This window comes from Lonchura striata, chromosome 1 (genome assembly GCF_046129695.1).
Source record: "Lonchura striata isolate bLonStr1 chromosome 1, bLonStr1.mat, whole genome shotgun sequence".
Classification (NCBI taxonomy): Eukaryota; Metazoa; Chordata; class Aves; order Passeriformes; family Estrildidae; genus Lonchura; species Lonchura striata.
The window spans coordinates 112,334,537-112,347,706 of record NC_134603.1 but is presented as its reverse complement, the minus strand read 5'-3'; the positions used below and the strand labels follow the sequence as shown (position 1 = coordinate 112,347,706).

The window sequence follows — 13,170 nt, the reverse complement described above, 5'->3', positions numbered from 1 at the left end:
CAACCAACACCAAACAATAAGCAGCTATAGATTAAAAAAAAAAAAAAAAAAAAAAAGCAGTTATGTTGTATTTCATTCTGAAAATATACAATCTAAACTGGAAAGATTCAAAAGAGATTTTTAATATTTCCTGTAAACACATACTCAGGGACTTTAAGAGTATACTTAGAATGAAGATACTTTTTAATGGGTTGTCACTGGGAAGTAAATTTGGTGTATTTGCTGCAAGCCCCACTCTGAATTAGGAGGCTTTACCTCCTGTCAGGAAGCTTGTTAACAAGGCTGCAGTACTCCAAGCACACTCCCAGTACAGTGGCTGCACTGAGGTACAGAGTATATTCAGCAGCTCTGCCATGAAACAGGAAACACACAAACCAAGAGCTAGTTTGAAGAAGGGTGAGGCTGGACACAATACCAACAAACCCTCATATCCTGACTCATTATTTCCAAGGAACTCCAATGCATTCAAATAATTTTAACTTTCTTTTATCAATAAGAACATCTAACTTCTGCACAATTAACTGTTACTAACAATGCTGCATCTAGAATAAAGAGATTCTCTGTAAGCCAACAAGTCTAAAAACAGCAGATGAAATGGCAGCACTTGGATTTAAATATGCTGATGAAGAAATGTGGGTATTTTTAGGTGGTCTCTTCAGGGAGGGAGACAAAACTGGTTATTGACTGTGTGCTTTCTGTTAATATGTACAGTCAAGCAAAGTTAGTTCAAATTTTTACAGGTATTATGTTTCCCACTCTTTCAAAATCCCACACAAAATATCTTCTATTACTCAATGGAAAGGACAGCATGTTACTCTTACAGAAATGGAAAGAAATGGAATGAACGGGAAAACACCTATCTAGATACTTAGTGGTTGAACAGAATAAAAACAAAAAATATCTCTAGGCTGCAATGTGTGTTGCCTTATGTGGATTATGTGGCTTGAAAAGGAAGAGGGAGCCAATGAAAGAATAAAGAGAAAAGTGGCATGGCAAAACACAGAAAACCAGGAAAACAGTATGAACAATTCTATGAATATAAACAAGGTTCAACTATATTTATCATGTATAGAGATAAAAGACATGGGAGCACAAGATCAACCTGAATGAGCATTTTAACTGCATACCTATAGAGCAAGTGTTGTTTCAGAAGCTGCAGGCTAAAGGCATTAATAAGATTCTCCTAGACTTCAGTAGCATACCCAGTGCCAGCATCCACTGAGATTCAGAGTAACACCAGGGTTACTCTATCCACATGGATGGACACAAAAGGGCCAATGTATGAGGGAGATGATGGGTCACCACACTAACATAAGCAAGGCAACAGCAAGTAATCACTCATAAGAGATCAAGCAGAACAAGATAACATTGTCTACTATTGTTAAAAAGAAAGTTACTGAGCTTGCTGATAATTATATCAGTGGAGTGGAAAACAGAATAGAGGAGAGAAGCTCTAAATAATAACTGCAAACATAACAACAGGTGGTAAAAGCATTTCAGCATGAGTGAGAAGAAAACACAGGAAAGTATGCTGGAACAAGATGGAGTGGCTCAGGCAAACATACAAGTGGTTAGGAGGTTCAGCATGCATTAGCAAACCAGGCACACCATGGGTCTGGCAGGGGAAAAAGGGAAAGACACATTTCCTCCACAAGAAATTGCCAAAACTCAGGGCTAATGAAAGCAGAAGGAAAGATCCAATCGCACATTCACCAGATGCAAAGTCATCTGGAATTGTAAGAAACTAAACTCATGAATTGTTGAGGTAGAAATAAACAAGTAATGGAAGAAACCACAAGAAGAGTAATTTGCTCTAAAGTCAGTCTGGATTTTTCTAGAAAGCACTATTCATTAGAAAAATATTGCACTAAGAGAGAGGCAGGGAACAAGCATATTTATTAAAATTTCTATAGATATATACTTATTTTCTTGATTACTTGTTTGGTAGTTTGTTGGGGGTTTAGTATTAACTTTTTTCACCCAAATTGCATACGATATTTTTAAGAATGTATTTTTTTCTATAAAAAACACTTAGATAAACCTAAACTTTTATACTCTTGTAGTAAGAGTAGAAAAGTTTCAGCTTTTCCTCTTTATCACTTGTTCTGTCCAAGTCTGCTATGAAAATAGCTACTTTCCTACCCAAGTATAGGCCCAGCTCTTTCACCAATCCACCTACACAACATACTTTATTAACACCAAGTAAGGTGACAAGTGTCACTCATATTACAAAATATTATACTTGGAAATGTATGCAAAAAGCATAGCATAGCAGTTATTTATAGAAGTTTCAATTTATTGTAATGTTAGTTAACATCAGTAATTCAAATAGAGTGTGACATTTTATTGTCTATTTCCACCTACTCCTACCAAAAAATAAACTCTGTAAAGGACCTTATGTAAAAGAATTAATTAATTACTCCAACCCTAGAAAGTCATTGTCAAGAGTTATAAATTGTAAATTTTGAGCATTTCTTCTTTTGCAAGGTATTAAACAAATACCACTAACAAATGCAAGTTGAAACATCTGAGGCAACAGTGAGTTGCTGCTTTACCTATTAAATTAAATAATATCAATAAAACTTTACACCCTGATACAATTTTAGACTATTTTTCCCCTTGAAGAACAAGAAACCATATGCTGTTAAAATAATTATAAATAAAGGAAACCAAATGAAGTAATGTGTTTTAAATAGAAATTTGAGTCCCAGAGGCCCTGACAAAGAATGTATGAACAATTTCATCAGAAAAATAATTCTGCAGGATATTACCTTGTGAAGATTTCTATTAGTTTTAAAGTACCACCCACTATTTTCCAGTGTTATATTTATCACGAAGGGTGAACTGGGTGGGATTCATAACTGAATGCACACATACATCTGAGCTCTGGAGAGTCCATGTATGGCAGAGAAATTGGCTCTCTAGGTGTGCTTCAATTTGTCTTAAAATAGATACTCAAAACAGGTCAGCTGAGCTGCAACTGACTATACTGAATGTAAAAAGAATCTCAGGAAAATTACTCTGGTATCAACAAACATATGGCAGAAAAATAAAAAGCCAATCAAGAGACAGGCATCTCTTTTAATACATCATCTGCTTCAGGTTTTTGGAAAAGCTCTGTTTTCTACTATAATGATGCCTTTTGTCTGCTATAACAATTAGAATACCTTTTTCCATCAGGTGCAAATGCCAACACTATTTTACACCCAAATGAACATTCCAGTATCTAAGGCCAAAGACTGTATCTTCCACTGCATCTCTCAAATCTTCCCCTCTCACACACACCTGAACTCCAAGAAGCAGAAGAAAGCTAAACCCCATAAAATTCTATTAACCCTATGAGACTGCCATTCACCTGAGAGGCTGAGATAGGACTGAGAGCACTACCCTTCAGCAAGTAAAAACTAACACTTTAATTTAAAAAATAACAGCAATTTTAAAAATGCAAAAAACCATTATGCCTTACCTGCTGGAAGGATTATTTCCCTATCAGACATTAAACCCTTCTTTCTCTTAGGGAAGAACTTCCCAAATACTTCAAGCAGACTGCCAGCACATACTCCAGCTGATTCTGCAGATCTCAGCTCATGGAAGAAGTATTCTGGGCAGGTGCTCAGCACTGACAGGAAAACCTGTAAGCCCAGAATCCAACCAACCACTACTGTGTACCTGAGGCCCTCATCCCACAAGGTATTTAAATGCTTGCCCAACACCTGTTGCTTATTCCATTACCATGGAACTCCCACAGTTTCTCCAGCACAGCACACAGCTTAAGCCAAAATGGATAAGCAGATCAGCTCTTAGCTCAGACATTCAGGCACACCACCCTTCCATATGACACTTTGACCAGACAGACAAAAGATCATAAAAATGTACAACTGAAAAAAAAAAAAAGCTACCTGTGGTAGCTTTAACCTAGGGAAAGCTACAGCTTCTATTGGCCATACAACTGGTCTATTTCTTAAGCTTCTAAAAGCAGGCCAACTCAGGCTGTTACATCATGCAGATTAATCAGATGCTACAGTATTTACTAGGGTTAAACCAAGAGGATAAATGTTACATAATAGATTCAATCCAACTTAAAGTGGTCAAATCTCTCAATTAAATATGCATCTTTGCCTTTGAACACCTGAACAGGAGTAATCAATTAAACATAATAGAAGTTCAAGTGTAACAAGCTTCTGAAACTGCATTCAGTTCTGAAATGGAGGCACATGACACTCAAAAAGAACCATAAAAAACATTCAAATTTTCTCACCCTTATCATTATGCTTCACATTCCCCTCTGGTATTGTAGAGCACTACCATAGAAATATCTCTGTGTATTACATACGTACATTATCTCCTGGGCCTATGATCCTTCCTGCTTTCTGTGCTTTGCTTCACTGTGATTTTGGACTTGCCTTGTTTAAGCTAAGCTCTCAGCTAGAATAAAATTAATGTAAAATTTCTGCATTCCCAAAGGCTGCATCTTGCTTCAGAGTGGTATCAATAAGAGATCTTGATTTTTTTTTCTTGCTGCAGAGAATACAGTTTTAGCAATCTCTTACCCTTTCTTGTGTGCCTTCTATCAGAAGCCTGGTGAAAACATTCAGTGTCCTGATACAGAAATAATCACCCTAGCAAACATTACATAAAAATTGCAACCAGCATGAAAGATAATGCTTGCCAGATTTTGTAAATCCTCCCAATTCAAAAGTCAACATGCTCACTTTTAAAAATCTACATTTTTAATGTCTTTCACAGACAAATAACCAGAGAGAAAACATGGACTGCCTAATAATACATCAGATATATACATATTACAGGATATTGGTAACACAGAAGAAAGACAGACTTCAAACTTGAACCAAGAATTAATATTACCACCAGTATATTTAAATTCACCTCAATTATTATAGATACAGTTAGCTTTTTGAATATTCTTTCTCCTGCTCAAAGACAGCTCATACAGAGCATATGCTGCTCTGCCACTCCCTTCAGAGAGGAAAAAGCTATACAGCAGTCTTTTGCAGCACACTCACAAGAGATGCTGAGATGCAAAAGAGGTGCAGGCATCTCTGCTACACCTGGGTGTTGCCTTTTTCTGGGTATTTCCTTTTTAAAAGCATTGAATAATGATGGTCCGGTCTTACAAGCTCTAAATTCTTCAACAAGAGACTAGAAGGAAATATTTACCATCCGTGCATTCTTCATAATACCAGTCCAGTTCATAATAATCTGCTTCAATGAATTTCTGCATAGTCAGTATCCTTCAGTGACATACAGAAGATTTCACTTCGCTGCTAAGGTCAAGTGAAATGCAGCCATGCCTTCCTGCCTTTGCAAAATGCCAGAGCACAAGGCAGCTCACAGGAAGCTGAAAATGAGCTGCACATCTTCACTGAGGCCACAACTAAAATAAAAGCGGGGGGATGCGGCGGGTCTATTTGGACAAAAAAAAAACCATAGAAAAAGGATGCAGAAAGGAAGCAGATGCTCTGGCAGCTCCTCTAATAAAGAAGCTCTGCACAGGAGCCTTGGATGGGTGTTAACAGAATCCTCCTATCAAAAGGCTGATGCGCTGACGTTGGGGACACACACCACCGCCCGGCTGGCTCTAACTCATTCCTTTCCTCCCCAGTCTCCTCATCTCTTTCAGGCTAATGTGTTGCCATGGAGACTAGCTGGCTCCAAAAGCGATGCAGAGATGAAGAAAATGCATTTTGCTGTTTCTGGCTTTACAGGCTAGAAAGGAGTCCTCCATACTGGAAACAAAAATCGTTGCTAAGAAAGATGATACAACCCATTGCTACGGCTCACAGAACAACAGCATCACACTGTTGCAACTCACTGGGGACATGTGGTACATTAATAATGAAAATCTAGTCCATTACTACTCTCCTCCATACAGTTTGATAAAAGCCTGACTTCCCCATGGAAAATTAAACTATGTTACTGCTTTGTTACAGTATTCTGGTCTGATATAATAGAACTCTTTCTGCATGCTTCTGTTGAGAAATGCCAAATGAAAAAAAAAAAGACAGAATCAGCAAAATCAGAACAGCAATTAATTTCTCCTTACAAAAAAAAAAAGCTAATCTGTTTCTACTTTTTGCCCTCTTCATGAACCACTTCCCTCACGCTTTTTTTTTTCCCAAGCATCTAAGTTTCGTAGCTGAAGACTGGAGGTTAGGTCAAATTTTCACTACTCTTTTCCTAAAAATACAGAAGGTCATCATCCAGAATGACTTAATGTTTGTGTTCAGTATTTTGGAAATGGAAGAAAATACTTTTTCAACCCCCAGTAAAATTGTGTTTAAGCTATTAGGAGAGAACCTGTCTGAGGAACAGAGGGCATTAAATCATCAAACACTACAATTCAAAAAGCATGTCTGAATATGTGCAGGTACAGATACCAAATGGACTGACACCCATTTTGTTCATAACCAGCAGTCTTCACCCATTTCTCCTCCTCTTTTAGGAAATGCTAATTCTTTGCAAACACCAGGAGAAGCACTGGGATAGATTGTGACAATATACCCCGGTAGATTAAGGTGGGGGGTCATATTGGGTCTGACCAGGGAAGTCTTTGGTGTCTGTCTAGCCAAAGACTCCATCCACAAGAATAGCCATAAGCAGGCAATAGAGAACTGTCCAACATTTCCCACAACTGCTCTCCCAACCTCTAATTTCTTCATCTTCAGAGACAATCTGAGACAGATACAGCTACTGCTTCTTTTAGGAATTCTTGAATGACTTATCCTCTCTGTTCTTGAACCCACATACATATTTAGCATCTCCAACATTCTCTTGCAAAGAGTTCCACACATCTGGAACACTTATTCTACTCCCCACCTGATACCACTTTGCTTTACTGCAACAGAAGTAGGTAATGCCTATGCAGAGGAAAATGCAGAGGCAAATGCTTTGGTTTCTTGACCACATCAGTATTCAACTTTCCTGGTATAAGAAATTATCACTGCAGCTTTGAGTCTTGCAGAGTTTCAATTATGCATACACACAAGGAAAATAACTATACATGCTATTAAATGCAATTAAGGCCACACTGTTAAAATACTACCAGAGAAAAAGAAAGGTTCCTATGGCAACATCAATTCAATTGCTCTGCATATAATCTATTTGTTCTACTTGTATTATTTTTGTCCAAAAGGTAATTTCAGTCTGCTTAATGTTATTAAATAAGCATTTAAAATAGAAAGAATGAACACTGTCTCTGCAGCAATTTAAGGTGGTAGCCAATCTCCTTTTTTTTTAATTTGCTGACATTTAAACAAAGGAAATCTTCAACAAGCTAGAATTTTCTTCTCTCTGTCCTTCCTATGGCACACACACTCCCTTTCAATGAGACAGAATAAAAATATAAAAATAGTCCAAGGTAGGGCCTTAGAGCCTTTTTCTTTGGTTTTTTTTTTGTTTGTTTGTTTGTTTTGTTTTGTTTTGTTTTTGTGGTTTTTTTTTAATTGATATTTTTTACAGATTAGATTGGAAGCATACTGGTGTAATTCAGAAAGGAATCACTTTTCTGTGGAGAAAATCACTTGTATGGCCAAACGATTTTAGAACTCCTCAAAGGATTTGAAAATATAGAATAAGTGTATTATCTTCCCAGCATGAAGACAGAAACCCTGGGCAGACGGAATACTATATATCCAGGTATCCACTCCAAGCATCCCTTCAATTACATGAAGAATTGTAATCTATAAAGCTGGAAGGGTTGTTAAGTTGAATGGGAATTTGTGACCAAGCTGACAAAGCAACTGCATAGTTGCAGAATCTACTTTCAACCTTTTCAGCCCTACTTTTCCTTCCTACAGGGCTGTATCAGATTCATTTTATAGTAAACTTATCAGAACAGTACATTTTTCAGGTGAACTGATTCTACAAACTTTGAACCTCTGTATTCCAATCTCCATATTGCAACACTACATTTGATTGGGGTGTTACTTACCTAAAAGTTCATATTCAATGGGGCTAAAAAAAGATCTAGGGTAATAAGTCTGCAACTATAAGGAAGCTGCATTTTCCTATTCCAAACCTAAATACAGTTATTCATATTTGTTCAGCATTCCCTTACAGCTGCTAAATTGTGTTCTATTTTTTAATGTTTATTTCTAACTAAACAAACCCCACCCTTTATCTTTGTTCTCCACAGGGCAAATTGATAAAGAATTCTGGTAGCCAACTGTAAACAGACTAAGCATTCATTAAGTTTGTGGTTACAAAGGGGTTTCAGTAGCAAGAAAAGATGGCTTGGAAAGCTCAAGAGCCCTCTCCTTCCTTTTTGCTGAAATAAATCCATGCTGTAAGTCAGCATTAAACTCATGTGCCTAAATTACCCAGGTTATAAAAACCACACAAACCCTTCCCTTTGTTTGAAGAGAATTTTTCACAAAGGTACTTTCATCTACCCCAGCAGCACACTCAAGACTGTAGTGCACTGTGCTGCTAGAGTGCAAAGCCACAGCAAGTCATCTCTGCTGACAAAGTCTTAAAAGAATGACATTACATAGCATGCCACTATAAATCCTGTGTTTTCATGCTTAGTCATTCTCAGCTTTTTTCTCCGAACCTTTTGCAATTCTGTAAGGATGCTTTTTGAAACTGAACACTGGAGTTGGATGAAGTATTTCCAAGGCAGCTGCAATGGATTACCTCCCATTTGATTACCTCTGGGTCACATTTCTTCTCTTGGCTACAGGCTCAGGATGGTTCAGATAATTAAACACTGTATCGCATCATCATTTTCTACAGTCACCACCACTCAGGATAAAGTTGCCCATCCCATTAACATTGTCCGGATCCTTTTTTATCAGAGCACTAGCTGTACAGCTGTACAGGCCACCACTATGCAATCCATATTAATCACAATCAAGCATTGCTACAACACATATTTTGCAAGCTGACAAAAAAGGCATATTTAAAAGTCAAACTGATTTTCAAGGATGGGCTGTCATACTTATTTCTAAACTGGAATAATTTACTGAAGTGAAGAGTCACCTTCTAAAAGAACACTGAATAGGAGTCATCCTGTGACTACATATTTAGTAAGGACAAACAACTCTGTAACTTAGGACAGTGATCTCTTCCAGGGTAGTATTTTACTTAACAAGGAGTCTTGCTTTACCTGGAAAGAGTAGAACCCAGAGTAAAATCTAGATCACTGAGGACATTATTACCAGCAACTTTCAGATTGGTATTTAGAAAAATGGGTGCTTCAGATTTGATTGACTCTTTTTCATTAAACTGGGATGACTATCCAGTGCTTAAAAATAGTACAAGTATTTCCTCCAGGTGGGACATAGCTCATAGCTTCACACCCTAAGGGCACACTGACCTCACCTGATACAAGGAAGACTCTTCTAATGCAGAAGAGGGTCAAACTGCTCTCCCACTGAAACAAAATTATTTAACATGAAACAGGGGCAGTAGATAATAACAAAAAGCTATTTTCCATATGAAAGGATTATTTTTCCCTTCCCCTAGATAATTACTGGAAAGCATTATTTTTGCATTTGTATAAAATCAAAATTGATGTCTTTGGCAACCTTCCTGCAAAACCAGCTGTGTAGCTAAGGTATCACTGAGCACACTTAAACGCTGTAATAAAGACCATAAGAGCAAGAGACACATTAAGAGAATACACCCCTATCTATAATTAAGGAAATCAAGAATAAAGGGGTAAAGAAACAAATTTTGCAAATCATTTGCAAACCATTTTCCATTTTGCCAGATGGAAATAATGTACATGACAATCTCCTCTTTTTTTTGTTATATTTTTCATGAAGACAGCAAAAACATTTGTAAAATGAAGTTGAGCTTAATACTATGCTCAATTGGCTAGACAAAAATATTACAGCTGCATGTTATGACCTATTTTTCTAACAAGGCAAAAAACCCACTGAGAGATATGATTGCAGCTTCCTGGGAGAGGAAAGGAATGCATTACACTGAGGGAATATAGAAAAAGGGAGCCCAGTATGGCTTCCTAATACAGCTCAGGATGCCATTAGTCTGCTTTTCAGCAGAGGCATATTTCTGGCTTTTGTCCTTCTTGGTGTTCACCAGGATGCACCAGGTCCTTTTCTGCAAGGCTGCATGCCAACAGCTGGACCCTAGCATCTACTGGGGCATGGGGTTGTTCCTCCCAGCTGCAGGACTTTGCCCTTCCCTCTGCTGAACAGCACAAGGCTGCTCTTGACTCATGGCTCCAGCATGTCAAGGTCCCTCTCAATAGGAGCACAATCCTTTTGTGTCTCAGCCACTCCTAGATCCTGCCTATGTCTCACCCGCCCTGATGCTGCACTGGTGACTCCCTCTCAACCTCTCCACCTGGTGACAGCTTTTCCACATGCACACCTCCTGCATGAAAGGAGGCCATCTCTCTCTACCTCAGGATAGGGAGCAGCTCTGCCTTCCCAGTCTGAAGCTCTGTCTGGGTTAAAGTCTCTGCTCTGAGGGACAGGTACTCCAAAACCTGGAGAATGTACCCTGTGGCACATTGCCACCACATCTGAAGACTTAGGTTATTCTGAACTCAGATGAAGATCCCTTCTTTGCACCATACCAGAGAAACTACTACAACTATTGGCTGTGTCTGACCATCCCCAACGAGCAGCAGTTGCAAAGAAGGCCAAGGATACCCTTGGGTCAAGAGCAGCTGACAGCTTCTCAGAAGCCACTAGGACCTCCTGAGGTCCACATGCCTGTGGCCCACCTGACCTCCACCTTACACGCAGCAAAAGGCACCCTCAGTTTCTCAGATGGGCCCTGTCTCCCTAGGTTGCCAAGGAAAAACTCAGGCTGCTGTCCCTGCTCACTGCCTCTGGTAGCTGTGCTCTAGGCCTGGCTCTCACACAGGCCTCCCCACAGCTCCAAGCTGAAAGTGAGCTTGACTGCCCCTAACCTGGGCAGGGAGACAGAATGTCATTTTGCTGCATCATACTTTCATCTTACTTAAAAGACACTCTGCCTCAACTGTATAAAGAGACTGGTCAGGTGACACTGAATTTATGTGACTATGCTTTAGGATGAGATCCATTTTATTTTATTCATTTGGCAAGAACTGGCTCAGCCTTCCATCTGAATGAAATAATAAAAAAGATGTGCTTTGGAGTTCCAGACTGTAGAAGAACAGTTGTAGGCCTAATACTATTCAGTTCTTCCCAACTGCCTTCTTATCCAATGGCAAACTAAATTTTAAGAACTAATTCTCTACATCACCTCTCTTGTGTTATAGCTTAAATTCCCACAAAAAGCACTGAATAAATTAAAATGCTTGGATATTTGACTGTTAATTATTGTACCAGTATCTTCAAAAATTAATTAAAAATGAGAGCTAAGTAGCCTTATGTCCACCCTCTTGTGTTATGTGGCCCAGAAGATTCTTACTGATTCTGAGCCTTTGTGGCTGTGAATTGGACAGGAAGCCACAGGAAAGCAGAAAAGTCTGCTCTAACAAGCCACAACAGTATGCCTAAGTGTAATTGCTGATTCTTCTGCTATATGGATCAACACAATGGGAAGCTCATCACATTTCCATCAACAGGTTATAAACCACCAACAGGTTATAAACCACTATCAATCTCAACATGCAAACAACTGCAAGGAAATTTTCTTAAGTCATTGAAAAATCAAACTTGCAAAGAGATAAGCTACAGCATTTGTTCACACCCTCATCAATGCTTTTGAAACAAACTAAACAAGTAAAAGAGGAGTAGCTTAATTGCAGCACTGAAAAGTGTGCAAGCAGTCACACCCTGGAACACTCTCCAAAGTGGTGGTAGCATTATTCACAGTGGTGGTGGCATAATTCACAAAACCTTTCTGCCAATTTACTTAAAATAATATTTTTACTTTCATAGTTCATTGTGCCATAAACCAATGTTTGCAATCAATGTAATAATTTTGAAACATGCAATCTTGCACTCTCATGTATAGATGGAGTCTGTGACTTGTTTACAGTAACTGAACAAGGGTTAAGTCAGATCTCAGTTTCCAGGATATCAGTCTAAGGCTAGACCCAAACTTGCTTAAATTTCTTGAACTTTATCAGAATGTATACAAAAATGTCTGTCTATAAGCAGTAAGAAATAAATGTTTCTTTATCAAAAATCTCTTTACTTCCTTCCTCTTTTTCAGCAGTTATTTCCTAATAAAAGAAGAAAATATACACTGTGGCAGGAATTATACTCAGGATTTTTTCATTCAAGCCAGTTGATTGGAAGAAATCTACAACCACAGCAACATGGTGAACTTGCAGTCATACTTGTAAGCTAAAAGCTAGATAAAATTGCTAAGTAGTCACAGTTTCAGGCAGCTATGCTATCCAATTTCTCTGTTATTCACAGCTTCGTTTTCAGAGAATAATAGAAGGGTTTGGGTTGGAAGGGACCTTTAAAGGTCACCTAGGTCCAAACACCCTGTCATAGGCAGGGAATCTTCAACTAGACTGGGTTACTCAAAGCCTCATTCAACCTCACCTTGATAATTTTTAGGGATATGACATCCACAACTTCTTTGGGCAAGCTGTTCCAGTGCCTCACCACCCTCACAATAAAGAACTTCTTCCATATAACTAATCTAAATTGACACTCTACCAGTTTAAAGTCATCATCCCTTGTCCTATCATTACAGGGCCTGCTTAAAAGTCCCTCTCTTGCTTTCCTATAACCCCCTTTAGGTACTGAAAGGTGCTCTGAAGTCTCCCCAAAGCCTTCTCCAGGCTGAACAACTCCCACTCTTGTTGGCCTGTCTTCACAGCAGCATTGCTCCAGCCCTCTGATCATCTTTGTGTCTCTCTGAACTCCAACAGGTCCATGTCCTGCTTATGTTGGAGACCCCAGAGCTGGATACATACTTCAAGTGGGAGTCTCACAAGGACAGAGTAGGTGAGGACAATTACCTCCCTTGACCTTGACCTCCCTGGACCTGCTGACTACATTTCTTTCGATGCAGCCCAGGATACATTTGGCTTTCTTGGCTACAAGTGTACATTTCTGGATCAAGCTGAGCTGTCAACCAACACACCCAAGTCCTTTCCTATGGTCTGTCTCAATTCATTCTCTGCACAGGTTGTATTTTGTATCCATCCCCAGCAGTCACACACCTACCATCACCTCAGTTTGTAGAAGGACACTGCCATGGGGATTTTTGAGTTCCTTGTCCCAC

The 13,170-nt window shown here is 38.8% G+C and overlaps 1 protein-coding gene across 3 annotated transcripts in view; it reads right to left on the bottom strand.

Moving 5' to 3' along the window:
* TRAK1 (trafficking kinesin protein 1) overlaps positions 1-13,170 on the bottom strand; it is a 101,718-nt gene that overhangs the window by 50,291 nt on the left and 38,257 nt on the right. Inside the window, exon 1 of one of the 3 annotated variants that reach the window (XM_031503901.2) lies at positions 5,179-5,596. The exons of the other annotated variants lie outside the window; for them this stretch is intronic. Within the exon in view, the coding sequence (XP_031359761.1) occupies positions 5,179-5,242 (64 nt within the window). The 5' untranslated portion in view covers positions 5,243-5,596. Of the gene's footprint in view, positions 1-5,178; positions 5,597-13,170 lie in introns of those variants that run through there. 3 annotated transcript variants of the gene reach the window in all.